General features: G+C 46.0%; 1 protein-coding gene across 1 annotated transcript in view; it reads right to left on the bottom strand.

Moving 5' to 3' along the window:
* The window catches only part of CHGA (chromogranin A (parathyroid secretory protein 1)), a 19,057-nt gene extending 8,596 nt beyond the window's left edge, over nucleotides 1–10,461 (bottom strand). Inside the window, exons 1-4 of the mRNA XM_010003757.1 lie at nucleotides 10,425–10,461; nucleotides 5,912–5,958; nucleotides 1,284–1,377; nucleotides 801–869 (exon numbers count right to left, since the gene is read on the bottom strand). Of these exons, the coding sequence (XP_010002059.1) occupies nucleotides 801–869; nucleotides 1,284–1,377; nucleotides 5,912–5,958; nucleotides 10,425–10,461 (247 nt within the window). The remainder of the gene's footprint in view (nucleotides 1–800; nucleotides 870–1,283; nucleotides 1,378–5,911; nucleotides 5,959–10,424) is intronic.
* Nucleotides 10,462–27,610: the final 17,149 nt, after the last annotated feature.

Raw genomic sequence — 27,610 nt, 5'->3', positions numbered from 1 at the left:
GGAATGCCCTGGCAAGGAAGGGCTGCTGGCTGGATTCTCCCAGGGAGAAAGAGGAGGAGGGGAGCCAGGAGCTGCTCTCCCTGAAGCCTGGGGAGAGGCCTGGTGCAGCCCCAACCGGGCCACCTGGGCAGAGGGTCCTGCACCAGCTTTGAACTATCCTTGTTTGGGACCTGCACACCAGCTCTGGGGACCTGGGCTCCTGAGAATAGCCCCTTCCCCCTTACACACCTCTTTGTACAGCTCTGTGCTGCTGCTACCCCCACATTGGCAAGTGGTGAGCTGCCCACACCTCTCCAAACTGAAAGAACTAGCACTCAACCTAAGGAAGCCAACAGGAAAATCCCCACTAGAGGTTTTCATTGCAGTCTTCTAGGTGCAAGTCCAGCTCAACACTCAGTGAGGCTTCTCTTCTGCCACACCTGGGTTTAGAGTGAGACTCCAGCTGCACAAACAATGAAAGTTATCTTTCATTTGAGTTTGGGAGCTGGTGGTTATCTATTGAATTAAATTACAGTATTTCCTCTTAGGGTTCTCCCACCCAAAAATGTCTATACACTGCATTGTCACCAAGTTACTTTGACAGTCATTTAAATAATCAGATGCATATTGGAGTTATTATGAGCAAAATTCCTGCCCTCAGTCACCCAGTCTCTGCTGGAAGTCCTGGAATTAGATTTCCTAGGGCACATGCATATGATGTCAAATGAATGTAAAATACATAAAACCCCAAACAGCAAAACTATGCAAGGGACTACAGCAGATGAAACCCCTCTTTCCAAATATTGTTAGTGAAACTGTACCTTGAGCAGCAATTTCCTGAAGTTCCTTCAATAAGTTTTGGTGGCGAAGGATAGAAATGATGCGTTCATCTGCAATAGGAGAGACATGGTACCAAAGGTGGTCAAAGAAAACCTCCCCCCAAATCCAGGAAATGAAAACCAGCCCCAAATGCCACCTCCTTTTTAGTTTACACTCTCCCTCAGTCTGATGTGTTGCCACATCTCTTAACCATGTTGTTAAGATGACAAGGAAGGTTCCATGAAAATCAGGCAGCTTCCTGTTCCCCAGAACTCCCCTGGACATGGTGCCAGGATGATGCATGGCCTGGGCTGAACAGCAGCTCTAGCCCTTCTTCTGGGGCTTGGTGCAGCCTGGTGGGGTGGCCATGAGGAAGGTATGTCAGGGACCCCATGTGATGTGCTAGAGCATGTGTCAGGGCAGGACTAGCCTCTTCTTGCCAGTTCTGCTCTTGCTGATACCCAGCATTAAATCTGAGCCTGTACCTCCTCTGAGTGTTTCTAGGCATTCCTCACTGATTGGCAGGGGGTTTGGCTTGGATAAAGTATCAGAGATGACCTCTACGATGCACTTCATCACCTGGAAAGACACAAAAAGACAAATCCAAGCACAGTGGGTTTTTTGTTTGTTTTGGTTTTTTGCTTGTTTGTTTTGTTTTAGTTTTTGGTTTTTTGTTGTGTTTTTTTTCCCCCTAAATCTACTTGTTACCAAGGCTAAAGTGTAGCAGATGATGACACAGATCTTCTTGCTTTTCTGGTTGAGCCAGAACTGAATGTTCGGTTCCTCTTTTACCTAACTTGGGAACAGAAGGTACCTACTGATACTGAGAAGTGAGCAAATGACACATGGCAACGGAAAGAGCTTCAACATGACACACACTTCAGCTGAGGATCCCACGACTCCAGCTCATCCCAGAGGCTGGGCTCACCAGGATATTAAAGGGAAATGCATATATACATAGAGACCTCAAAATCATCTTTACTTAAGACAATGTATATCAGCCTGCATCTCATAAATGGGCTCAGTAGGAGGTTGTAGAGAGCAATAAGTGGTCATAGCTATTCAAGAGGTGACTTCAAAACCTTGCAAGCTATTCAAGCCCAGAGAAGGGCATCGTAGTTAGATTGTATCGACACATGGAGGGCAAGTTGAGGCAAATGGTATCTTCAAACACAGAGAAATAGTGCTCTCAAGCTCTAGAGAAGGACAAGGCACTCTGGAGAGGTGTTTGACCTTGAGCTTGAGTGTTCAAGCCATCTACTATAGACTGGAACAGCTGTACACTGAGGCAGTCATCTGAAAGCAAAGAAGTTCCCACACTTTCCTTGGAAACATCTGCAACTGCCTGGAGCACCTTCCCAGATGGTGAACTCTGGGCCTGTCCTTTCCAGCAGCCCTCTTCTTCATTGTAAAATGAGAATAATTTATCTAGTTTGTTGCCTGTACTGGCACTGCAGGCCCAGCCCTTCACCCATGCAACTGCAGCACCACTGATCCTACAGGGATCACCCAGTGCTAGTAGGTACAGTAAGAGAATGAAAGCCAGAAGTGCAAAGGCAAGGTGGCACCTCTGGCAGGGGTGAAGGCACCTTCACCACACTGAGATACACCACCAGGAGCCCTACTTTGTGGTCATGGTAGCTCCAGAAGGGAGAGAACCCACACAGGAGAGAAAGTAGCATTCATTACAGTCCAGTGCCACTTAACAGTGCAGGAGCCCAGCTGCCTGCTTCAAAAGGATGATAACTCCTAAAGCAGCCCAGAAAGTAGGCAGAGCTTACAAGTGCCTGAGGAATAAAAGAGGCTAAATTGATAAAAGGGATGTAAGTAAGCCTTGGAGGCAGAAAACTCACTCACTGAACCTCTTTCTTCTGAGGATTTCTGCAGGCAGTCTTAAGAGCCCTGACCTCCCTCACAAGGTGCCATTCTCAGGAGAGCAAAGTACTGTTCTGCAGTAGAAATTAAACACAAGTCAGCAATTCCCAGTTACCCACAATGTTGCTCATTTAAGCAACTGGATATATTCATTGACCAGCTGCAATGGGCAAATTTTCATCCTGTGTAAGGAAAGAATTCTGCTTTTGCAGATCACAACCATAAAATGCTGAAGTCTTAAATATTTACAAGGTTTGAGGGGATTGCCTGCTGGATTTAAAATGTCATAGGAAATAATCTAACAATAGAAAAGCAGGGAAATTTCCCTGGTATCATTGTACTATACCACAAGCAATCCATTAATATTGATTTTACATTACTTGGAGTCACTTCACTCTACCATTATTTATACCTCTATTTAAATAGAACAAACCCCATATTTTTATACTTCCCTCCTATGTTTCCCAACCTCTGGAACCACTTATTGTAGCTGTATTCTATGCAGCTTCAGAAGTAAGGACTTTCTCAGCATGAGAAATAAGAATCTGGTCCAAGGAAACACTCCGTACAAGCTTTTTGAAGACTTCTAAGCTGATTTAAGTCTTTGTCTGAACACAAAGAAACACATCAGTCACCACTGAAATGCAGCCAACTCTGTGGAATTACTTCATAACAAAATAAAAAGTGCAGTCATTCCACAACACTATCCTTGACTTTTTCTAAGAGCAAGTCTTGCAGAGTGAGACTTCACAAGGTCTTGAAATAACAGCCTGCATCAGAAAATAAAGGAGATCCTTTCCAAATGAATGTAATTAATCCAGTGCAGAAACCTGGACTGGAATTTTGCCATAACTATCCTCTAACTGTGAGCATGTAACTAGATCCTTAAGAGCTGCTCATGCAGAAATCTCCAAAGGATCATGTCCTTACAAGGATAGACTTCACCACTTTTGAGCTTGGCTGTGCTCAGTCCCTTCTGAAACATATGCTTGTAAGTGGGAAATTGTGTCCTTCAAGCACAAGAGTGGGCAAACACCAGGGAGACTGTACGTTCTTTGGTTGTGTTCAGCCCCCCATGGAAAGCTCTTGGAATGATATCCCTGCTCTGATCTGTCCTGTGAGATCCAGACTTCCTTCACTGAAATGCTGTGTCTCAGAGGGCAGTGAAGGTGGAATAGACCTAACGGCTCCTTCCAGTTGCAGCAAAAAGGTGTGGCCTGAATTTTTTCCTCACAGCTAGAGCCTGTGTCAGTGCAGTAGCCAGGGAGGGAGCAGGCTTGTGAGACAATCCTTCCTTGGTGGAAGCATTTCCATGGAGCTACACCAGCTTCCACAAAAGCTAAATGCATCTTGCTAGGAGGTGCCATGTTTTACACATAGAACATACTGGGGAACAGATCTTACAAGGAAAATTGTGGAATTAGTGGGTTGTCCCTCCAGATGCCAGTGAGCATCCTGCTCTGGCATGGCCAGTTGAAGGGGCAAGTCCATGCCCCCTTTCTCAGTCAGCAGCACACAGCCTGCAGCAGTCACCAAGTGTCTCACAGCTCATGTCTCAGCCCCAGCAAGGGCTAAGCAGGCTGAAAGTCTTAACAAAGCAACAGTTCTCCAGGCCCAGGCACATCTGAGAGAGGGAGGCGTTTCTCACAAGGCTTGCTCTGCAGGTAATGCTGAGTGAAGACACTGTACAGTGGAGCCTGTGGCTGAGAGAGTGACATGAATGTGCCCCCCTCTACTGCTGCCTTGGGAAAAACATTATGTGGCTCAAAGACTTCAGGAAACAAAGATATTAAAGAAGTAGGGAGGAAAGGGCTGGTGTTTCCTTTCAGGAAGTTAATGTCTATAGAAGTCTTAATTTGAGCAGTTAAGAGATCAGCTTATCTGAAAGACTCTAGAAGGGGGGAGGGCTCTGTCACAGATCAACACAGGCAAACACACCTATCCAGGCATTTAGGTGCCAAGAGCCCTACACACTTGCGAAGTGCAGCTATGAATGTCAGAGAGGTATGACACAGACGTGTGCACCAAAGACTACAAAAGAAGGCTGGAGAGGTCAGCCAAGTCACACAGGGCTCGTGTCCAGACAGGCTGAGGACAGATTTACAACCTGAGAGCAGCCACTGCTCTGGCATGGCCAGTTGAAGGGGCAAGTCCATGCCCCCTTTCTCAGTCAGCAGCACACAGCCTGCAGCAGTCACCAAGTGTCTCACAGCTCATGTCTCAGCCCCAGCAAGGGCTAAGCAGGCTGAAAGTCTTAACAAAGCAACAGTTCTCCAGGCCCAGGCACATCTGAGAGAGGGAGGCGTTTCTCACAAGGCTTGCTCTGCAGGTAATGCTGAGTGAAGACACTGTACAGTGGAGCCTGTGGCTGAGAGAGTGACATGAATGTGCCCCCCTCTACTGCTGCCTTGGGAAAAACATTATGTGGCTCAAAGACTTCAGGAAACAAAGATATTAAAGAAGTAGGGAGGAAAGGGCTGGTGTTTCCTTTCAGGAAGTTAATGTCTATAGAAGTCTTAATTTGAGCAGTTAAGAGATCAGCTTATCTGAAAGACTCTAGAAGGGGGGAGGGCTCTGTCACAGATCAACACAGGCAAACACACCTATCCAGGCATTTAGGTGCCAAGAGCCCTACACACTTGCGAAGTGCAGCTATGAATGTCAGAGAGGTATGACACAGACGTGTGCACCAAAGACTACAAAAGAAGGCTGGAGAGGTCAGCCAAGTCACACAGGGCTCGTGTCCAGACAGGCTGAGGACAGATTTACAACCTGAGAGCAGCCACTGGCCTATTTTTAAGAACATGCAGGTTTAAATACCACACCACACACATGCAAACACAGATGTATACACCCCCTTGAATGCACACAGTTGCAGCAATGCCTGTTTCTGAACTACATCTCCCTCTACTCTCCCGAGTCACCTCCTGTTGGGAGCTTTGAAAAGCCAAAGGTAGGAGGACTGGGGAAGGTAATACCCAGCCTCCACCCCCAGCCTCACCATTCTCTATACAGGCTTGTTTGGTCCCTCTGGTACATCCTGAGGGACTTACCTCGTGCTCAGGTGCCCAGAAGTGGGTGCACAAAGGGTAGATCCTAGTAGGGAGGGAGTGGGGTCAGATGGATCCTGCTGTAGGAATCTCACACAAATCCCTGGCACTTCCTAGCAGGAACAGCCAGAACTAACCATAACACACTTCTTCTTCACTCACCATTTCCACTACAGGCCCATCCTTACCTTAGTGTCCCCTTTATTCATGTCGTTCGCCACAGGAAGAGAGATGGCTGTAAAATGAGGGGAGGGCAAAAAAAGAAAGCTTGTTATTCACCTCCTCTGGACAGCAAGCAGATAAATCCTATCCTGCTAAAAACAGGAGTTGATAAGAGGTGCATCTTGCTCTGGGGGAAGTGGTGCTTGGGTGCAGCAGCTGGATGTGTGCACTGTGCCCCCTCCCAGCCTTCCCTAGGGGGGAAGAGGGAAGAGGGAAGAGGGAAGAGGGAAGAGGGAAGAGGGAAGAGGGAAGAGGGAAGAGGGAAGAGGGAAGAGGGAAGAGGGAAGAGGGAAGAGGGAAGAGGGAAGAGGGAAGAGGGAAGAGGGAAGAGGGAAGAGGGAAGAGGGAAGAGGGAAGAGGGAAGAGGGAAGAGGGAAGAGGGAAGAGGGAAGAGGGAAGAGGGAAGAGGGAAGAGGGAAGAGGGAAGAGGGAAGAGGGAAGAGGGAAGAGGGAAGAGGGAAGAGGGAAGAGGGAAGAGGGAAGAGGGAAGAGGGAAGAGGGAAGAGGGAAGAGGGAAGAGGGAAGAGGGAAGAGGGAAGAGGGAAGAGGGAAGAGGGAAGAGGGAAGAGGGAAGAGGGAAGAGGGAAGACCCTGGCAGCAGAGCCCAGATGGGGCACTGCAGCAACCGGCCCATTTATATATCTCAGCCCCTCGGAAATGGCGTCAGGAGGAAGGCACCTCCTCCTCTCTCCCCCCTCCCCGCGCACACAGCTTTCCCATCAGCCTCTACAGCCCGGCGGGTGCGGGAGAAGGGGCAGCACGGCAGGGGTGTCCTGAGTCCCCGGCTCCCCCGGGCAGGGGGCTCCGGCAGCAAGAGCCCGGCTCCAGTTGCTCCATCTGCTCAGACTCAGAGGTGCAGGAAGGTTGTGAGGTCTCTTTCCAGAATATAACTTTCCCAGCGCCTCGCCCAACGCTGGAGATCCACAAGCACCTCTGTGTGTGAGCTCTGTATGTACCTGTAGCCACCCCCTGCGTCCCAGCCAGCAGAGCCACCTGCAGGTGGATTTACCCTCTAGGGGTGCCTTTGTCATTTAGTGCCCGCAGGAGGTACCCAGACAAATAGTTTAGAACGGATGCTGAAGTTCTTAGATGCCCATTAAGTGATAAAATAAATGTCTGTCAGTAACCAGAGGACTGGTCACCATGCGATGGGTTTGCTAATGGAGCTGAGAAGTCCCAGCTATTTTATGAAAGATTTTTAAGTGGTAGGTTACCATTTGGGATAAATGGCAAAGACTGGTGGGTCTGTTGCTCAACTATTGTGACTCGGCAAGCAAATTTTAATAGATTGGTCTCTTCTGTTCAGTGGATCATAACAACCTATAGCATCACCCTATACTCCAAAGCTGAAGTAACTGAGATGACCTGCTCACTAGTTTCCATTGACAAGGGAAATAGAGGCAGTAAGGAATTGTACCATTATCTTAGTCACAAGCATTTCCATGCACTTGATGTCTGTTCTTTGAAGCTGTCAGGTCAGACAGCTGGGTTCTCTTTTGAAAGTGACTCCACTGCTTCTTTAGGACAATGCTTCTTTAGCACCTCTGCTGTTCTGTGTTATCCCTCAAGCAATATTAGAGGTCATGGAAGCCAGGAACTTATACCAGAAAACCAAATTCAGGAAAATGTACTGTCCTTCTTCCCCAGCCTAGCTCATTCTTCTTATTGGAGACCCAGCACCCCGGGAGCTAGAGAGAACAATAATGACAGGAACTTTTCTATGAGACCAGGGGATACAGACTGCACTCTAGGTTTCTACCTCTTTACATATACAATTTTTTTTCTCCCAAATATCCTCTAATATGTCTGATTAAAATGCATACTTCAAAAGGCACATTTGGATTATAAAGGCCCACTCATAAAAATCAAAGCACCCCTTGTTTTTGCATTTTCTATTTACTAGCAGAAAAAAGCTGGAAATATATTGATCCTCTGAACAGTGCTTTGTGGATGACATTGACTGATAATTAAATGTTTACAAGACCATGAAATGAACACCTGTGACAGTTCTTGTTGCATGGGGAGCCTGCATCCTCCAGGAGCAATAGATATGCTTTCTTTTTGGTTGTTGGGTTAGGGTTTTTTCATGGATGTGTGTTGTTGAATTATTTACTGGGGAGGGTGGAGGTGTGGGTCTCATATACAAAGGCCTTTTACTCCTTCAGGATACACCAGAGCATTTTAATCTCCGAGTCTGAAAAACTGAACATGATTAAGCTTGTTAATTCCCATGTATTCCTAAGAGAGAAACAGATTGATCTGCCTATCATGCTATGCTTACCTAGTCAATATTTACTTATCCTTACATATAAATATTGCTCTTATTAGGGCAACAAATGATCTCAGTTCTAATCCAGTTTCTTACATGAAGCCCTTTTTTCCCCTGGGCCCTGTTTTTGAGAAATGTAACAGGGTATATACTGACCATGACTGTATTTTTTTCTGTGGTCTTGCATCCATTAAGTTCATTGCAAAGGAGAAACTAAATGTTTTCCAGGTATGACAGGCATTCTCCCAGCATCATATAACAAATTATTAATTTTTCTATTTATTGCCCCAGGAAAATGGATATGAAACTGTTAATCCAGCAATCGGTACTTCTGCTATTGGAATTTGTCTCATTAAGCACAGCTATATTAGGAACTGTCAAAGTAAAGCATGTCAGGGAAAGATTTATGTAAAAAATCAAAAGTGATCAAATAAAAAGGTGTAAGATACTCTGCCACTCACAGAAAGGCAATGCCTGAAGCAGACTTCAAGGGAAGGGCAGATTTTTGAGTCTTTTAAGTAGTTTGTGTTTTAGTACATGGACAACAGGAATAGGTTTTCAGTAGGTAGCAAAGTGATGCAGATGGACATTTCTGACCAATTCCAGTCTCATAAAAAGCTGTTTATGTCTGTAGAGAGCAATTCAGTTTTTCCTTATAGCTGACCAATTTCTAGTGCATGAAGTGTGGGGAGAATGTGGAGAGGCATAAACCATTACCTGCCTGTGGTCACTAACATGACACATGCAGGTGCACAAGGAGATGAGTTATTGTGATGGGAAAAGTCTGTTTGTCTTCCTGGCCTGAAAAGTGGTTTGAGAAGATGGCAACGTCTGGGTGTCTGGAAGCAGAAAACCAATGCTGTTGCATTGCCCATGCTCTGAGCTGAGTGAAGAAGAGGGCTAGCCTGAAAGCCATATTAATGTGCAAACCTCTTCCTGTGCATAAGGTCATGTGCTCAAGAGATCATGTGGCTTCACTGCTATTCTCAGTCAACACATAAGAGCCAATTTTTTAAATTTCAGAATTCAGGAAATAAACCCAAAGAATCTGGGATGTGGCTTTGAGCTGCTTTGAGAGCTTTGTTCTCTAATGTCTTGGCTGAAACTGGGTTAAGAATTCACCCCTCTCCTGTGCTTGGAAATGCTGACACTGCATTTCAGACTGCTGTGATTTTACAGATCTGAGAACTCAGGCACAGAAAGATAAAAGATGTAATTTTTCACAAGATATCAAAAATGGTTTGAAACCAAGGCACAGCTATTATACCCACCCTAAGGAAAAAAAACCCCAAACATTAAGCATAAAATAGGCAACAATTGCTTTCTTGCAGATAGAATAAATTGCTACCTCTTTGACTGAAAACTTGAATGTAACTTCACTACCAAACCAGGTCTATTGAGACCCCTACATCACGTATTTTCCTCTTTCCCATGTTAGTCAATCACACTTGCCTCTCAGTTCTCTCATACAAGCCTTGCTTGCCTGTCTGCAAATAGAAATGAACTTCAAAGCTCAGATTGCTGTTGTGACTATCCATCTACACTGTTAAAAGGCAGTCCTCTCCTTTTTCAGGTCAGAGGCAAACTGATGTTGACTTGCTTTGATTTTCTTAGTCTAGACTGTGCTTGCACCAACCTGAAATTAATTGATTTTCCTGTTCAAAGGTTTACTTACAGCCCATAAAAAAGGCCATCGTTGTGCCCAATCCTGACAACAGCTGCTGCTCTGCCTGTCCATTTCCATCCTTGCCTGGCATGCACAGCACTCCCTGGGGCAAATGGAGTATGTTCTCTGTTGGGAGAAGAGACTTCTCTATAACAATCACAGAATGTCATCTGGGCAACCTTACGAGTAACTTGCACCTCAATATAATTTTTCTAAGCATTAGTCAAACACCAATCTGGAAAATATCATGCTTCTCCAATGCCTTGGTCAGTTCACCTAGCTGATAAACATAAACCCTCATTGGTTCCTGTGAGCCCCACTGAATCTGTTAAAAAAGATGTGGAGATTGAGGTTCTGCCGAGGCAGAGTTATCTTGAACAATCTCCTCAGGAAATGACTGATTATTCCCATGGCTCCCTACACCACTCTCTCCCCCAAAAGTGCAAGACACAAAAGCCAGACTTAAGGACCTTCAGGACACCTCTGTTCCCCAAGAGCATTATTTTCTGAGCAGTGGTGATAATACATCACTGGAACTACTTACCTGGAGATCTGGAGCATAAGGACACAGCAAACGCCATACGGGATTGGAGCAGGGAAGCAGGTTGCAGCCAGAGACCTGTGGGCTTCCCCCAGGCAGAGGGGTGGGGATAGGGCCCGTTCCAGCTCTTGTGCTGAGCTGATTCCTACCTTCCAAATCTCCCCAAAGCTGGGCATTTGCCCTGATGTTTAACAGTGCTCTACAAAGTTTTACTGACAATTAGAAGTAACTAGTAACTAGAAGTAACTAGAATGTCCCTCTGAACATTCTCTTCTCAAGCTTGGTACCTTCTCAGCCTGAGGACTTCTTATGGCAACAAGAACTGCAGCTCACTTGAACACTACACAAATATTTTATCTGTTGTTTTTAAATTGCTTCTTATCCTGATGCTAAAAGCTGGGAAAAACAAAAGTTCTCCTCTCTTCTCTAGTCCAGTGAGGTTTTCCTGGGCACTTAGATTCCCCCTTACTCTTCTCCTTTCCAAGAGAAACAATTGTAATCATCTGATTCTCACACCAGCCAGTGAGTCCCACAGACTAATTACCTACAGCATAGTGTAAAGAGATCCAGGTGTATCCTGCTCTCACTAGGACATCTTTAGTCTTCACCTAGTGTCCTGGAAACTTTCTGGGGATACCTGAAATACCTCTTTTTCATTGTAGCAATGATCATACACATGTGTTTCAGGACTTAGTACCATTCAAGATCTATTTATACCCTCATATAAAAGACATTGTGAAGAGGATAGAGAGGGTGTATGAAGGTCTTAGATAGGCTGCAACAGCCAGTGGAAGAGAGTAGTTTCAGCCTGTATTAAGCTATCTGACTCAGCCTGGATAAAGCAAGAAAAAAGGCTCCCACTGTGGCTTCATTGGTCTCAGTTTGGCAGCTTCCCTCAGCTTTGGTCCCTTCCTTCCATCCATTTGCCCTGATTAGGGTCAGGCTATTCTCCAGACAGCCCAAGCAGCACTGTGGGCAGGTTTTGCAGTGCAGATGGCTCTTACCTTAGAGGTTCTGTTGATAAGGCTGTTTTCAAACACCAAATTGCATGTTAATGCCAGTTAATGAATGTTCTCTTTACTGGCAAAGCAAACCTTTCCCTCTGTGCTCAGAGCAGAGAACAGGAGGAGGTAGTCTTTCAGGTATTGAATTGCCTGAAAGCATCAGCATAGAGCAGCCTGAGAAACAGCCACAGAATCTTAAATTACTGTTACTGGGCTTTTCCTCACCCCACAGCAGCTCAGGTTTCCTTCCTGACCAATACTTATTCTTCCCAGGAGAGCAGGGGCTGCAGTGCTTGCCCTTGGGGAGCAGCAATCACCTTCCACAGAGAAGCAGCAGCAGCACGAGGCACTTTCAAGTGCAGCAGAGCCCCTGCTGAGCCCCATCCAGATGCTCTGCTAATATTATGGTCCAGACAGGTTCCTCCACATTACAGGATGAGACAAAGAAAAGTTGGGGCATCCTGAGGAAGCTCTCTGCTCCTCGGTTTGCTCTGTGTGGGGGATGTGTTTGAGTGTCTACTACTGACTTTGCAGAGATCTCCTCTCTGTTTGAACTCTCAGCTGAGTTCAGACACAGCCTCTGCTACCAGCTGCTTCTGGGAATATTTTAAGACAAACCACAATTTCTACTTTGCTGGAGATTAAAAAAAAAAAGAAAGGAAGAAAAGCCTGACCATGCTTCCCTCTTGGTTTTTTAGGGTTTTTTACTGAAGCAATGTCTGCTGGCTCTCAATAGCTTTTTTGTCTTATAGGAGCAGCTAGATAAGCACAAACATGGTGAAATCCTTGGACGTGTACCATGCCATGTAAGAGGCACTTGCTGTCTTGTGTAACCCCAGGGAAGAAGAAATGGAAGGGTTTCCCCCAGGCTGAGAAGATAAATGAATACCTTGTTCACTTTGTATTTAAAGCTACAGTGAGTATGTGACATTCTGTACTGAGGGGAACACTGCAGCTGTTTTGCTGGACATTGATTCACGTAGTGAAAAACTGGAAGTGTAAGCATCAAATTTGTTATTTGCATTTATAAACACACAGTTCATTAAGAGCCTGAACCCAAACATTCAGTTGAAAAACTCACCCTTTTCAGTGAGTTTCGGTTTGAGTCCTAGACCTGGCTTCCTTCCCTCAGTTTGGGATACATTTCTCAGAGGCAATGGTATTATTTAAGTGTACTCAGGCAAGGACTAAAAATATTTGTGAGGGTGTCAGCTACAAAGGGGAATAACTTGTTCAGAAAAAGTCTTTAAAAGAGTAGAAAAAAATGTATCGGTCAATATTATTCATCACCAAAAAGAAAGACGGAAAATCAGTTTGAAATCTGTATGTCTAACAGCAGAGTCAACACTTTATTCCCTCTGGATATTAAGTTAGAGCCACTGATCAGTTTTGTTTTGCTCAGCTGGAGATTTTTGTAGACCTAAACCTGCAATAATACAAAAAACTTGGAGAGTAAAAGGCTATAGAAAGTCTCCTGATTGCCTAGATAAATCCTGAGCTGAAGCAGGCTCCTAAAAACTGAAGCTGCATCTCATGGTAGCTGAGAAGGGTCAGTTCTCTTGGGTCACTTGGAGAGGAAGTACTAGCCATGTCAGCAATTGCTTATTAATTAAGCCTGATAATTCCCCATTTGTGAACAGACTACTTGACCCAAATCCAGGCAATGGTTGCAAAACATTTAATTAGATCCTTACTCCGGGTTTCCTGTACGTTCCTGTGGAAGGATGCAAGCATCAGACAGCCCACCTATGGGTCTTGGGAGCCTGGCTCTGGCCCTTCTTCCTTTGGGAGGCTTTTAGGAAGGCTGCTTCAGGACTTGATCTTCAAGCAGTCGCATGGATGGGATTTTGAATTTGAACGGTACACGAGCAAACTCCTTGTACATACAGGTAGTGTAAACACCCTTATTCATATTGGAAAGCCAAAATAATTTATAATGTTGCCAAAACCCCAGAGCAACACTTCATAGGTGTATCAAAGTGGGACACCTACTCTTGCTTTGAAAGGGATTGTCAGGTATCAGGGATGACTCTCCTCTTGTATATACTGGTGCCACATCACCTCTGTCCTTAGCAGCTTCAGTGTGACCTTAACCTCTGCCTTGTGCCAGGACAGGGAGAGCCACAGGTTGGTGCTCTGCTTAGCTGCTGCAAGAGCTGACCTCTAGAAGTAAGTGCTTCTGGCACCCTCCTCAAGGACTAGTGGATCAAAAGCTGGACATGACCCACCAATGTGCAGTTGCAGCCCAGAACGCCAACTCCATCCTGGGCTGTATCAAAAGAAATGTGTCCAGCAGATCAAGAGAGGTGATTCTGCCCCTCTACTCTGCCCTGGTGTGACCTCACCTAGAACACTGTGCCCAGCTCTGGTGCCCCCAGCACAAGAAAGATGTGGACCTGCTGGAATGTGTCCAGAGAAGGGCCACAAAAATGACCTGAGGGCTGGAGCAGCTCTCTGATGAGGACAGGCTGAGGGGGTTGGGGTTGTTCAGCCTGAAGTAGAGAAGGCTCTGGGGGGACCTCACAGTGGCCTTCCAGTACCTGAAGGGGGCCCACAGGAAAGCTGAGGAGGGGCTTTTTACAGGGGCCTGCAGTGAGAGGACAAGGGGTAATGGTTTTAAACTGAAAGAAGAGAGATTTAGGTTAGAGAGCAGGCAAAAAATCTTCAGTGTAAGGGTGGTGAGACACTGGAACAGGCTGCCCAGGGGTGTTGTGGGGACTCCATCCCTGGAGGTGTTCAAGGGCAGGTTGGATGGGGCTCTGAGCAGCCTGCTCTGGTGGGAAGTGTCCCTGCCTATGCAGGGGAGCTGGAACTCAATGATCTTCAAGGTCCCTTCCAACTCCAAACAGTCTGTGATTCTGTGATGTGTGAGCTCCTTGGCTTTTGGTAACCATCTGCCCCTTTTCAACTGGCTTTACTTGGTGCCAAACCATACAGATGTTCCCTGTGGTCTCAGAGGCCAGTAATCCAAGGCAAACAGCCAGCTAGAAACACAGCTCATCTAAAGTGGTATTTCATGAAGAAATGAACTAATTTCTAGTTTGAAGAAGGTTTCTGTGTGACTAGGGTTCACACATGGCAGGGGTCTGTCAAAGCCTTGTGAAACCATTGTTTATAAAACAGTTCTGGTCAAAGAGCCATTTAACTCAAGCTGTTTGCAAGTGCTGCTAGAGGGGTGGTCCCCACTGCCCCCAGCAATTGAGAAGGACATTTGTTGCTTGCCTGGGTGTCGTGGCTTGGGCCTAACATGTCAACAAAGAACCAGCCACGTGGCTGCTCACTCCGTTTCCCCCCAGAGCACACACACAGGAGAGGACAAAGCCCAACTAGAAGCTCATGGTCAAGAAAAAGGACAAGGAGGGTTCTTCACTGATTAAGGTCCCAGGCAAATCAGACTCAATTTGGGGAAAAAATAATAATTTAATTTCTCACTAATCAAACACACCCAGGACACAGACACACACAGAGCAGGGCTTGCATATGTTACCCCCACCCCTCCCTTCTTCCCGGGCCCAAATCCCTTTGTTCCCGGTTTCTCTCCCTCCTTCCCCCCAGTGGCACAGGGGGACAGGGGATGGGGTTTAGAGTCACTTCACAGGCTGGTGGTTCCTGCTGCTCCTTCCTCCTCAGGAAGAAGGATTCATTACAGTCCTTCCCTGCTTCCCCACGGGGTCCCTCCTATGGGAGAGAATCCTCCATGAACCTCTCCTTCCTGAGTCCTTCCCACGAGGTCCGGAGCTGCTCCAGCCTGGGCTTCCCACAGAGTCACGGCTGCTTCGGGAACAAACTCCCCTGGCACAGAGTCCTCCACAGCTGCAGATCCAAGTCCATGGGCTGCAGGTCCACACTCACCCCTCCTGGCACCTTCAGGGAACATTCCACTGTGCTCCTCCATGAATGCAGGGGAACAGCCCATCTTGCTATAGGTTACAGGGCACCTGCTTAGGCACTTCCTTCCTCTTCTTCCTCACCAGTCTCAGGATCTCCACGCTGGCACTGCTTTCACCTCTCCAGCCCAGCTCTTTCTCCACTGCTTTCTCTCTGCTGAGGTCCCGTATCAGTTTTTCCATGTGTTAATCTTGGAGGTCCACCTACTGTCTTTCTAATGACTTGGCCTTGGCTACCTGAGCTGGGGGAGCTTTAGTAGCTTCTTATAGGAGCCACTCCTGGGGCCCCTCCCCTGCTACTGGAACCATGCCAGAACCAAACCAGCACACTAGGTCACTCCTGGGTTGTCCGTGGGCTCAGTGTCACCTTGGTAGAACCCACTGGAGGGCCCACAGAGGAGGGTAGAACCCTCAGAGGGCCACACACCGCTGCTTCTGTAGGATCTAGGCTTTTATATATCAATTGTCAACACATAAGCTTTCTTGCTCACAAATACTGCTACTATGTTCACTTGGGAGCCAGAAGATCAAGCTCTTCCCAGGTGTCCCTTTAGTTTTGAGATAGGGCTCTTCTGCCATCCTTTTGTCCTTGCCTGGAAGGGGGGAATCTCTCAGCAGTTCTCACAAGGAAGATGATTTCCTGCCTCCCACTCTTTTCTTCATGAGATATGGGTCCTGCTGCAGTTACATAAACCTAAGTTACAGCTTTCTCCAGCTCTTGCAGGTGTGAAAGCAGGAAGCCCGTGTGAAGGACCTGTGTCCTTCCTCAGCCCCAGCTGTTGCAGATGCACCATTACTCACTTTCACTGCAGTACAAACACAAATGGCATCTGCTGCAGCTCAAGTTCTCCTGCAAAACTTTAACAGGAACTTCCTCCTCCTCCTTGAAAGGAACCATAACAAATCAGCATATCTGCCTGGGAAGTCTCCCATGATTTCTGAGATTTATTTTGGCTTAACACTGCTCTCGATGTATGTGTTGGCCAGTTTCTTTTTCCTCTGCTACGGGATATGGGGACAGTGCTGATTGACCACTTCGATAGATTCAGCTTGACAAAAACCATCTGCTTCTCTGGATTTGAAGCTATGAAACATCCAACAGGTGATGCTACAGATTTAAAACTGGTGTTTTAGAAGTCAGAGCAACAGGAACAACAATATATGTAGATGCAGATCTGACTTGCTTTAAATTTCTTTGCAAGATCAATACCTCACAGAGCAGCTTAGCTCCCTCCTTCGAAATTGACTGGCAGTCCATTTTGCAGGGGTTTTGATCAATGCAAATTGTCAATTTCTATTTTGATTGTATTTTAAACAAATTCAAGCAGAACTGAAAAGAGATTTTTTTGTCAAACTCTTCTTTTTACATATAAGAACAAATATTTCAAACTCTTTGAACTGTAAGCAACTTTAATTCACTGAAATATTTTGAAGAAACACTACTCCATATTTTGATCAGCTCTATTTATAACTATGTTGAAGACCATCTCTACCACCGTCAACTGGTATGTTTATAACCATCTAGATAACAGGCTGCTCATGTTTTCGACATGCTTATTGCATCTATTGATGACTTTTAACCCCTTACAAACAGCAGGCACATGCTGTACAATAGCCACAAAGGGGAATTAGGTGCTCAGTCCTGACCTTTTCACCTTTGTTCAGACACTCCAGAATATCACAAACATTTCAGTTTCATTTCATTTAATTTCATTATATTTATTTATTTATAATTTTACAGCTCTGTACTTCAAATCATCAACCTTCTGGGGTTGATCCCTTCACTCAAGCAAAGAAATTAATTTTCATATTCTGAGAGCAGCTTCATTAATTGAAAGAGGTGGATAAGCAGAGGGTTCCATTGGAAATTTAGGCTGTAATAGGGGAACCAAATGCAGAACTCCCTCCTGCTCTGTTCCAAAGGTGCTATCAGGAAAAGCAGCAGCCCTGGTTGCTCTTGCAGTGGGCCTCAAGCAGAGCTTAATTAGAGCAGCTGCTTGTATTTTGTGGTTAAAGAAAGCTCCCTGGGGACAACATATTGCAGTTTGATTGGAAGAGCACTCAAATGTCTAATGAAGCTGTTATCCTTTATTTAGTCTGAGTTGAGAAAAAGAAATCTTTATATATCACTCCTATGTAACGAACAAAAAAAAAGCTAATTAGAGAAGTCAGACCCTCAGGGGTAAAATAAAACCACCACAAAACAAGGCAATGGTGGCAGTCAGTAGAAACAAGCAGGGGTCTTGGCTCAGCTATGCTTGCTGCTCTGTCTACCCAGCCCAGAGACTGACACCCACCCTGTGCCTCACTTTGCCCCATCCACCAAGAGAAGGTGTATCCCCATTTTTGAGGGGTATTGATACCTTCATTTTCATCTTCCATATTAGAAGTATCCCCTTACCACCAGGAATGACCTTGGAATACGTTTACTAGTATTGACAAGATCATCAGGTGAATAATGAGAAGCTTGATTTCCTATTTCACCTCCTTTTTTGTTACACTGCAACCCTCATCTCCACTCCTGATTTCAACAGGATTCACATGGACTTTAGAAGGACTCAGAAACAGGTCCTTTTTTTTTTTGGCGGGAGCAACAGGCTTTGCTTCAAAACTCTTAGATACATTTTAGGTGCTTCTCCAAGAAAATGCAAAGCTCTTCCATGCTGCTGGGGTGACCTTGCACGGTGTCTCTTTCCATATGAAAACCTCGGGATGACACTGCCGTTTTTCACGTACGGGTCAGCTTGAAACTTTTCTTTGGATCATTAGAGCTGAATGATGATTTTGTACTCATGGGAAAGTTCATTTTGCAGTCACTGAATGCTTGCAGCCAATGATCCCTGCTGCAGAGATAAATGGTTGCTTAAAATACAGAGCTTCCCAAGACAGACATTCATCCAGCAGCAAAGCCTCTGTTTTACTGGCAGAGACTAAGTTTTATGAAGTAGTTTTACCCCCCCTCCAATATACAATAATATTTTACTTTTGAACAAGAAATGAGAGGGCACAGAATTTTATAGGAGATGTCTATTGAAGTGGCCAATAGGACGGAGTGGCTGGTGGTTACCCACAGCCTGTGGGAGGTTGTGTGATACCCAGGGATCATGCTGGCCAAGGACCATGTTATCCACACAGGCTGAGATGCTGGACAAGACCATCCAAATCCCCCTGTTTCTTTCAGTAGCCCCCATTATCTATGTTTTATTTTATCCTCTCCAGAACACCTCACCTGACATTTTGTTTGCCTCCTCACTACTTGCCATCCACTTTTCTTTAGAACCCCTGACCCCACTCTTTGATTTTAATTCCAAAGGGCTTAGTTGCATCCTGTGCTTACCCTGCATATGATGACCCCACACCACCCTCACCAACACCAGTCAAGTTCCATCTGCTCATTCAAGCTTTTGTAGGAGTTCTGTAGTGTAAACAGGGACCTGGATCAGGATTTTTTGAACTCTAGATTTATCACTCTAGCCAGGAGGCTGCCCTGGACTCTCCTGCCATTCTGCCATCCTTTCTGCTAAATATCCACATGCTTTTCTGTTGTGCTTTGGTTAAAAAAGGACGTTTCAATGTCAGTCTCAGCACAGATCTTTGTTTTCTGCCTAGTATTTAATCCCCCTCTGTCTTCCTGCTAGGCTGCACCAAGGCCAGAATTCTTACCATGATGACAGAGCACAGCTTCCTAGTACCAGCCCTTATTTTTATGACAGCTTTAGATAGGAAATCTTGCTCCCTAGATCCCAGATGTTCCCCATCTCCAGCACTGTTAATGAGACCCAATTCATTTTATGGAATCGGGTCTGCATGTGCTTCTGGTTACACTGCTTGAGCTGCAGATGGTAAAGATAAAGATGGAGGTCATCTCTAAGCACATGAAAAAGAGGAAGGTTATCGGGAGTAGCCAGCATGGATTTACCAAGGGGAAAACATGTTTGACTAATCTGATAGCCTTCTATGATGAATGGGTAGATGCAGGGAGAGCAGTGGATGTTATCTATCCTTAGCAAGGCTTTTGAACACTGTCTCCCATAACATCCTTTTGAGCTAGCTCAGAAAGTGGTGGGTAGAAGAGTGGACAGTCTCCTTCTCTGGGGACTTTCAAAACCCATCTGGGTGCATTTCTGTGTGACCTGTCCTAGGTGGTCCTGCTCTGGAAGGGCAGTTGGAATCAATGATCTCCAGAGCTCCTTTCCAACTCCTACCATCCTGTGATTCTGTGATACCTACATGTCAGTCTGTTAACTCTGTTCCCCCTACGGCCTTTGAAATAGCTGCTAGCAACACCTGATCTGTGCAGTCCCTCAAGACAAATATTCTCTCTTCCTAACGACAGTCCAGGGAAAGACCTATTTACCTCATCTCCCCCTTGTCAGAAAATTGGTTTCTATTTTCTAGTCAATCATACAGCTCATTTTTCCTTGTCAGAAGTCACACAGACTTTGCCACTGTTCACCTGCCAGCCAGTAGCTCCTACAGTTACTGCCTGCAGCCAGACCAGGCAGCAGCAGCATTGGGCTGCTTCTCACAAATAGGTGTGAAGGAGTCAGGCAACTCATTGCACAGTTTGGATCAAGCCAGTGCTAACTCAGCTGGCAACAAGCCAGCTAAGGGACATGTTTCAGCTGGGGAAACATTTCAGCCCATGATAAAAGCCTGGGGACCTGGTTTCTGTGCTCAATTTTGCTATTTTCTTCCCCCGTGACCACACATTTAACTGCCTTGTGCCTCGGTTTACTCCTTAGACAAAATCTCAGTGACATGTCATGTCTTAGGAGAGTGCTCTGGGACCTAGGAATGAAGAACACAAAAAATAGCATTGATTATTCATTGTCTATAATTTTCCTATTCTAGATAGACACCTTAGCCTGGCTTTTGGTCAAGAGATAAGGTGGACACATGAGACACATTTAAGGGCAATCTGGGTACACGAGATGTTTCAGGGAGAAGTCACTTCAGTTCTGCAGGCTTGGCTCAAACCAACACCTTTTTGAGCTAAGAAGAGCTTTTCCTGTCTGCAATCAGCAGGACCCAGCTCCCATGGGGAGTGAGAATAGGAACACCCAAACTTTTAACTAGTTGTACTTTATCTCTTGCTGCCTCTTGTGCAGCCTAATTAATCTAACTATGGGCTCTGCATTCCAGCAAGCAGCTCTATCACACTTCCACAGGACTTGCAAAGCACAAGCCCTGCACACTCCTGGGAAGGCTCCTCAGCTGCAATGAGTAAGCACAGCATCCCTGAGGTGGAGAGAGCTTTGCCAGAGGACTGCAGGTGAGGATTCACCCGTCTGGATTTTGAGGCTTGAGGACAGAGTTGGCTGGGAGGGGAGCGCAGAGCACTTTGATACATATCATCTTTGCCACTGCAGTCAACCATCTGTTCTGAGTTTATTAAAAGTGATGTACTCTGCTGGGAGGATCAGGAAGCATCTGCTAGTGCATTTACATTAAAATCCTCACAGCAATCCCATCCATCTTCCTTTTTTAATTAATCAAACTCACTTTTTGGTGAAAACACATAGATAAACGCTTCCTCTGTAAACGGGAGAGCGTATTATGTTAATGCCATAAAATAGCTAATACAGAGAAAAACAATTTAGTGCAAGTAGCAGCATCTATCTCAGGATTTAAGACAGCTCTTCTGACAGAGATCATTCCTGTTTAAAGGGATCACCATCTAAACCCGGCTTATGCAGCAGCGTGGTTTTGCTGCTGCAGAATTGCTGATCGGCTGCTTGGAGCTAGAGTGAAATCTGAGGAGCTGAACTGAAGCACATGCGCTTTGGGAGCCCGTCTGCAGGGGCTGGGGGTGCTGAGGGGCCAAAGTCCCCCCAGCAGAGCCTTGGCAGGGTATTTAGAGGTAGATGGTGCAGAGCAAGTGTAAATCCTGTTTGGCTGGAGAGAGAGCAGCAGGATGCTCTACCCACCTGGCAGTGCTGCTTTGCTTTAAGCATGGCTGCTTTGTAAAGGTGAAGAGCTGGAGATGCTTCTCAGCACAGCCAGATTCTCTGAAGGCTGGGGAAGGAAAAGGTGGTGCCAAGGCTTCCAGTCTCACTGTTATATCTATGTGGCATGGGGTGCCCGTGGCAGGGATGACTATCCGGCTGGAGCTGCTGCCTGCACTGGTCACCCCCCTGGTACTATGCAGGTGCACAGTGCTACGTGCCAGCAGCTCTCTGCATTTCCCAGCAAGTCCAGAGCTGGGCTGCAGAGGCAGGCAGGGCCTCCCAGGGCCAGGGCACAGTGTAATTTGCTCAGTGGGTGGGAATCCCTATTGCAGACAGTGCTTAACCTTTCCTAGGAACCTCATGACCTCAGCTTCCTCCTGTCCAGAGGGATATCTTCTGTGAATGGAGGACACTGAATGAAATGCAGTGGGGACTGTTGGCAGGTGTTGCCACAAGATGAGATGGCAGTAGTCTCCAAACCAAGGTGGTTGATGGGTCTCCAGGGACTGTCAGCACCACCTTTCAGTGAGACAGCAGCAAGGGTAAAGTCCCTTGTATGTCCTAGTCTGTGCCCAGGGATCAGCTCTGGCTCACCTTTGGGGCTGTGGAAAAGCTCTTCCAAATGAACTATGAGACAATGGTGGCTGATCTGTGCTTTTCTTGGCTGTCTCAAACAGCTCCAGCTTTTCTTAGTCAAGATACAATGTGCCCAGCACTTCACTGGTGTCTCCAGTTCACTCTTCTCATGATTTGGGGTGACATGGCCCATCTGCAGCCAGTGGTTTGAGCAACCAGAGCTGCTCCCCAGGCACATCTTTCTTTCCAGGCTGTGAGTCACAGTGCCAAGAATTTGTCTGCAGCCAGTCTCTATAATGCCTTTGAAACCAGGCCCTCCAAGCAAGTGAGAGAGTTTTGCTGTGCAGAGGGAAAGATCGACCTTCCTCACTGCCCTACAAAAGGGATCAATAATGTCAATGGCAACAGTGAAGGTGCTGAAAAAGCAGCAGTGCTCCATGGCAAGAAAAGCAGTCTTTGGGTCTGTGGGAGTGAATTAGTGCTTGTGCCATGACCTCATCTCTCACTTACATGGAGTATAAGGGGCAGAGGGGACTCTGGGAGCTTGGCAACTAGGGCTGTGGCCCTCTGCAGAGCTATCAGCAACAGACAGCTGGTGCACAACTGAAACAGAAACCTTTTACTCCCCAGCATGCTGCTTCTTGTCTTCTTACTTTGGATATGTTCTCCATGCTTTTTTTAAACACAGTGTAGTTGTTCTTCAAATCCTCTCTTAGTGTTACAAAAAAACCATCAGCGGAAACATCTGGAAAATGTAAAGTGCAACTGATCCTACCTTTTCCCAAACTCTTGGCTTCTGGCAGGCCTGGCTTTTGCCACAAAGCATCTGCTGCCATGGAGAAGCCCTTCTCCCCTGGCAGAGGCAGGACATTTGCAATCTCAGCCTTTGTCTTCCTTTAGCAAACAAGGGAGTTGCAGCTGCCTAAGCCAGAGTACATTGTGAGCCCTCAGAGAGCCTCTGTTGTTGAGGTTGAGTATTTTTTTACTTATGTTCTTTGATTGCAAATGTTGTTGATGAATTTGCAAGGCTGCAGCTCAGAGGCTGTGCAAATGGCCTTTGAGCAATTAGTGGTTATTGACCTGGTAGTAATATTGGAGCAAGTAAGTATGTGCATGAAATGACATTGAGCAATCATGGGTCTGGAAAACTGAATTTTTGACTAAGCTGACAAGGACTATTACACACCTGCTTCAGTGCTTCTCCAGAAGGGACTTGCCCCTCACAGCACAATTTGAGTGAACGAATTGTTCTGTGAGCAGTGGAGTTACCAAAACCTGGGGTTTTTTAGTCTCCTCTGACAGCCCCACCAGGGGTCTTGACTCTAGAGGTTTTTTCACTGATGATGTGACTGATCCAAGTGCTCCCACAGCAGCTGCCACTGCAGGAGCCTGTGCTGTGTGTGTGTGCTGTGAGAGCCTCGGCAGGCACCGACCTCTGGCTCATCTCTGGGCTCCTGCAGCTGAAGGAGACTCAGAAACGTGCTTGGTGACACTCAAGTACTGGGATCTCCCCTGATGAGTTTTCTATTGTTGCCTTTCGTGTAAACCATGTTTTCAATCTTGAACTGAAATGTCTGCTGGAATAAAACTTGGTGGTTTTCCTCTGAGCCTTGTCCAGCTGGTGAAGCAAGGAATGCAGCTTTTCTCAGTAAAACCCCACTGCAAATTGAATCCCAGGCAGTGCTAGCTAGTCTAGGGATGAATAGTCCCCAGGCTCCAGAGGAGCCACTGTTGGCACATCTAAATCAGTATTTCCTTGGTAAGATAGCTCACAGCATCAGGAAACCCACAGTATCTGCTGAACTCCTGCATTTATTACCAAGAGTCCTTGACTCTTCTGTAATTTGTTTCTTGTAGCCAACTGCTTTTGTTATTAAATAAACATAGGTTTCCTTTAGCCAGCATTATGTATTGGAGTTTATCCAGCAATATCTATTGGAAGTAATTTATGTATCAAAATAAGGAGGAAAGGCCTGATTGCTTTTTTAACCAGAGGGATTCAGCTTGTGAGTTTCATTATAAATTCAGCAGAGTATAAAGTTAGCTAATAGTTACGCTAAGCAAAAGCACTAGCGGGCTAAATCCCTTGTTTGGAAGAGACTTCACTCCCCCCTGTGAAGATGTCTGGATCTTTCCATGCCTCTGATGTTTTCCTGAGCACTCTCCACTTGTTGAGTCCCATCATGACAAGCAGAAGAGCTGTGTGTAGTGAAGATGGCACTCACATAAGACTGTTGCAGCTACTTCAGCTGGACTTTCTCCAGGCTACTGTTTCTAGAGACCAAAACTTTAACAGTTCCTCAAAAGGGGAAACTTTTATCATATGAACAGAAATCCCTACAAAATGTCCTACTGCTTGAGCAGAGGGCTCCTCTGGCCAAGCCTCCTGTTTCCATCCTGCCCTCCTGAGGCTCAGCCCTGCTGCTCAGGTTGCACTGACCCAACAGAGTCTCAATTGTAGAGCATGTAATAGAGGGAGGCTGAGCTTTTGCTTCCTTGCTAATTTAAGAGCAACCTCAATCCCACAGTGGCAGTACATGTTATTCAGGAAAAGCAGCTGCTCTCTGCAGTCTGTTTGTGCTCCTCCTGCATCCCCAGCTGATGGATTAGGGCTGGTGGGTGGTACATCCCTATAGTCTGCCTTTTTGCCATGTCAGTATCTGTTTCAAAGAATCACAGAAACACAGAAATATAGAATCATTTAGATGGGAAAGACCTTTATGTTCATAGAGTCCAGTCATAAGCCTGACACTGCCAAGTCCCAGTAAACCATGTCCCTAAGTGCCACATCTGGTACTCCTGTCCCTGAATTTACCAGGTCTCTTTTTGACCCTGCTGATCCTGGTTGCCTCTGCCAGCTCCCATGGCAGAAAGCTCAAGAGTTCACAGTCTGCTGTGCAAAGAACTACCTTTCTGGCTTTGCTACAGTCTCCCACTGGTTACCTAGAGATCCTTGACTTCTGGCGCCACAGGATTTGGGGAATATCAGCTCTGCATTCACCCTATCCTCCACCTTTGTCATTTTGTGAATCCCACCCATATCCTCCCATAGCCACCTTTTCTCTAAACCAAAGTGTCCCAACCTTTGTATTTCTCCTCCTGCCTCTCTCAGCTGCACCATCCCACTTACAATTTCAGGTGATAGTCATGGTTTAGGTTATTTTTCCCTCAGATGCATTATCTGCTTTACCTCCAGTGAAGCTCATCTGCCAACTTCTTGTCCGTTCACCCTCTCAGTGAGGACCCTCCAAAGTCCCCTGCCATTAGCATGACATTTGACTATCCAAAACAGCTTAGTTATCACTTGCAAACTTGTTTTGCAACCCATGGCTGCTTCGCTTTGTGTCATATCTCCATGTACCTCCTTTGGGGTCTCTCCTCAACTCTTCAACAATATTTTCACAGCTGCTTGCAATGCAGCTCTGTACAGCTGGGCAAAACAAACCCAGAAGCCAGAAGAGCCCTGCACTGCAGGGAGTTTACCTCCTTCTCTGTGAAGTGATGAGCTCTGAGAGCACAAGTGAAGGGGCATTTTCAGAGTCCATGATCCTTCTAAAACCCTCTACCTAACCAACAGATGACTTCTAATCTGTCTCTGGTTCTACAGACCCTGAGGTAATTTGGGAAGTAGAAAAAAATCCAAGTTTTTTTCAGGCAAAACCTGCCTGTATTTGAGTGGGTAGTTACAGTGTCTGCCTGTGGCACTGACATGCCCATTTTGGATCACCTGGGCAGCTGCTGGACAGATGCTTTTGCTTTTTCCCCCTCATGACATGGCCATTTGTGGGAAAAAGCAGGAGAAAACTTCCATTTCTTACAAACAGAAACAAAGCACATCTACTGGAGCTGAAACCTTCCTTCAATGGCCGTGAGAAGATTGAGAGTTGTGGAATTTTGTGTAACAAGAACATTCTTGTAGTTATGGAGAGCTCAATGCAGAGAGCAGGTACCTGCTTCGCCTTCCAATTAATGACCTCTGAATAATTAGCAGAATAATTTTTTTAGAAATGCTCCAGTAGCAATGCCCCTGATTGTCAGATAAACAGCCTCCTGGAGACGATAAAAGCTGGCAACAATAAACAACTGGTTGAGGGAGCAGCAAGGTTACAGGATGTCATTAAGCCAGGAGAACATTCACCAGCCCATTCAAAGGGCCCAACAAGTCAGAGCTGTTTCACAGGGTAGGCTAATTGAAGAAAATTATTTATTAGGAGAGTAAGCAGAGACCACTGCTCTCTGAAGCCTGGTATTGACACCCACTGTGGTTTCAGTCTTGCAAACAGTGAAACAATTGTTTTCCCTTGACAGTCACTTACTGTTAAATTCCGAGTACCTCAGCCTCCTCCCAGACTTTAACCTCTGTGTGGGACTTTGTCAGGAGCAGTGTCAGAGTGCTCTGACTGCAGGCACATCTGCTGTGCCCTCTTCCTTGCACCCATCACCTTATTCCCTCTCATTTCAGTGCCAGTTATTACCCTTCCAGAATAATTTGTTTCAGGATTGCAATCTAAAAGGACACCCTGGGGTACTGGGCAGGACTAAGGTTGATGTGTCTCTGAATCTGATTTCTGAATAATAATTCTTCAAACTATGTCTGAAAGAAAATGGTAAAAGAATTACCATGTTATTGCAGCTGAGGACTGAGAGTGAGTTGGATTTTTACTGCCTGTGCACCTCTGGTGTGTGAGCATATTTTGAGAAAACAGCACCTGATGCAGCTGTGGGGATCAGATCACTCCAAGTTCACTGAAATCTCTCCGATTGGCACCATCATGGCTTCAGGTACATATCACACAACTTCATCCTGAATTTGGCAAGGCTGACTCACAGAAGCATCAAGCTGAAGGGATCTCTCAAAGACCATTGAACCTGCCCATAATTTCAGGGTACAGAAGGACTTCCCTGCCAGATGAGGTACCCCAGCCACCCTTGACAGCTGTGTGTCTAATGGAAACATGAAGTCTTCACTCAGCAGGACCTCACATTCAAAGGAGCTAATTTGAATGTTTAGCTATCCTTGTATTTTGAAAGTTGAACTATCCTAATTTCAGACTCCTTTGCTTCAGATGAGGTTGTCCCACGTGGGATATGGAGAACAGCTGGCCACTGCCTGCCATGTGCTATCCTGTAATGTCACTATCCCATTTCCCCAGCCTGCTCCTCAGTCTTCTCCAATGTAAATTAACCACCCTTCTCCTCACACTCATGTACTTTTCAACCTCCTTCTCATTCATGTTGCTGTGTCCTGGGTCTTTCCTGTCTCTTCTATATTCCACACTGTGGGTTTCTTTTAACCAAAGACGGAAGCTCCAGCTGAAACCTTACAACAGCAGTGTAACCACCACTGTCTTACAAAGAAGCAAAGGAAATATGTTAGTAAGGAAGCTCCTGGGTCACCCAGCCTGGGCCTCTGCTCTTGCAGCCACCATGAAGTCCCTACCAGAAAATACTATTCTCCATCTTTGCAATAGAATCACAGAATCATCGAGGCTGGAAAAGACCTTCAAGATCATCAAGTTCAACAGTCCACCCTACAACCCCTAACCACTAAATCGTCTCCTGAAACACCACATCCACCCATTTTTTGAACACTTCCAGGGCCAAGGCCTCCACCACCTCCCTAGGCAGCCTGTTCCAATGCCTCACCACTTTCTTTCTTTCTTTCAATGTAGTTGCACATTGATTTCTCTTTTCTGCTTGCAGTACTTTGCTTTTCTCCTTGCTCAACTTTGTCTTGAGGATTTCAGAACACTTTTCTTAGTCAAGATAAT

The sequence above is a fragment of the Chaetura pelagica genome, unplaced genomic scaffold (genome assembly GCF_000747805.2).
Source record: "Chaetura pelagica isolate M959 unplaced genomic scaffold, ChaPel_1.0 scaffold48, whole genome shotgun sequence".
In the NCBI taxonomy this organism is placed as follows: Eukaryota; Metazoa; Chordata; class Aves; order Apodiformes; family Apodidae; genus Chaetura; species Chaetura pelagica.
Note: the sequence above shows the minus strand (reverse complement) of the source record. Positions and strands in the feature narration are given on the sequence as shown.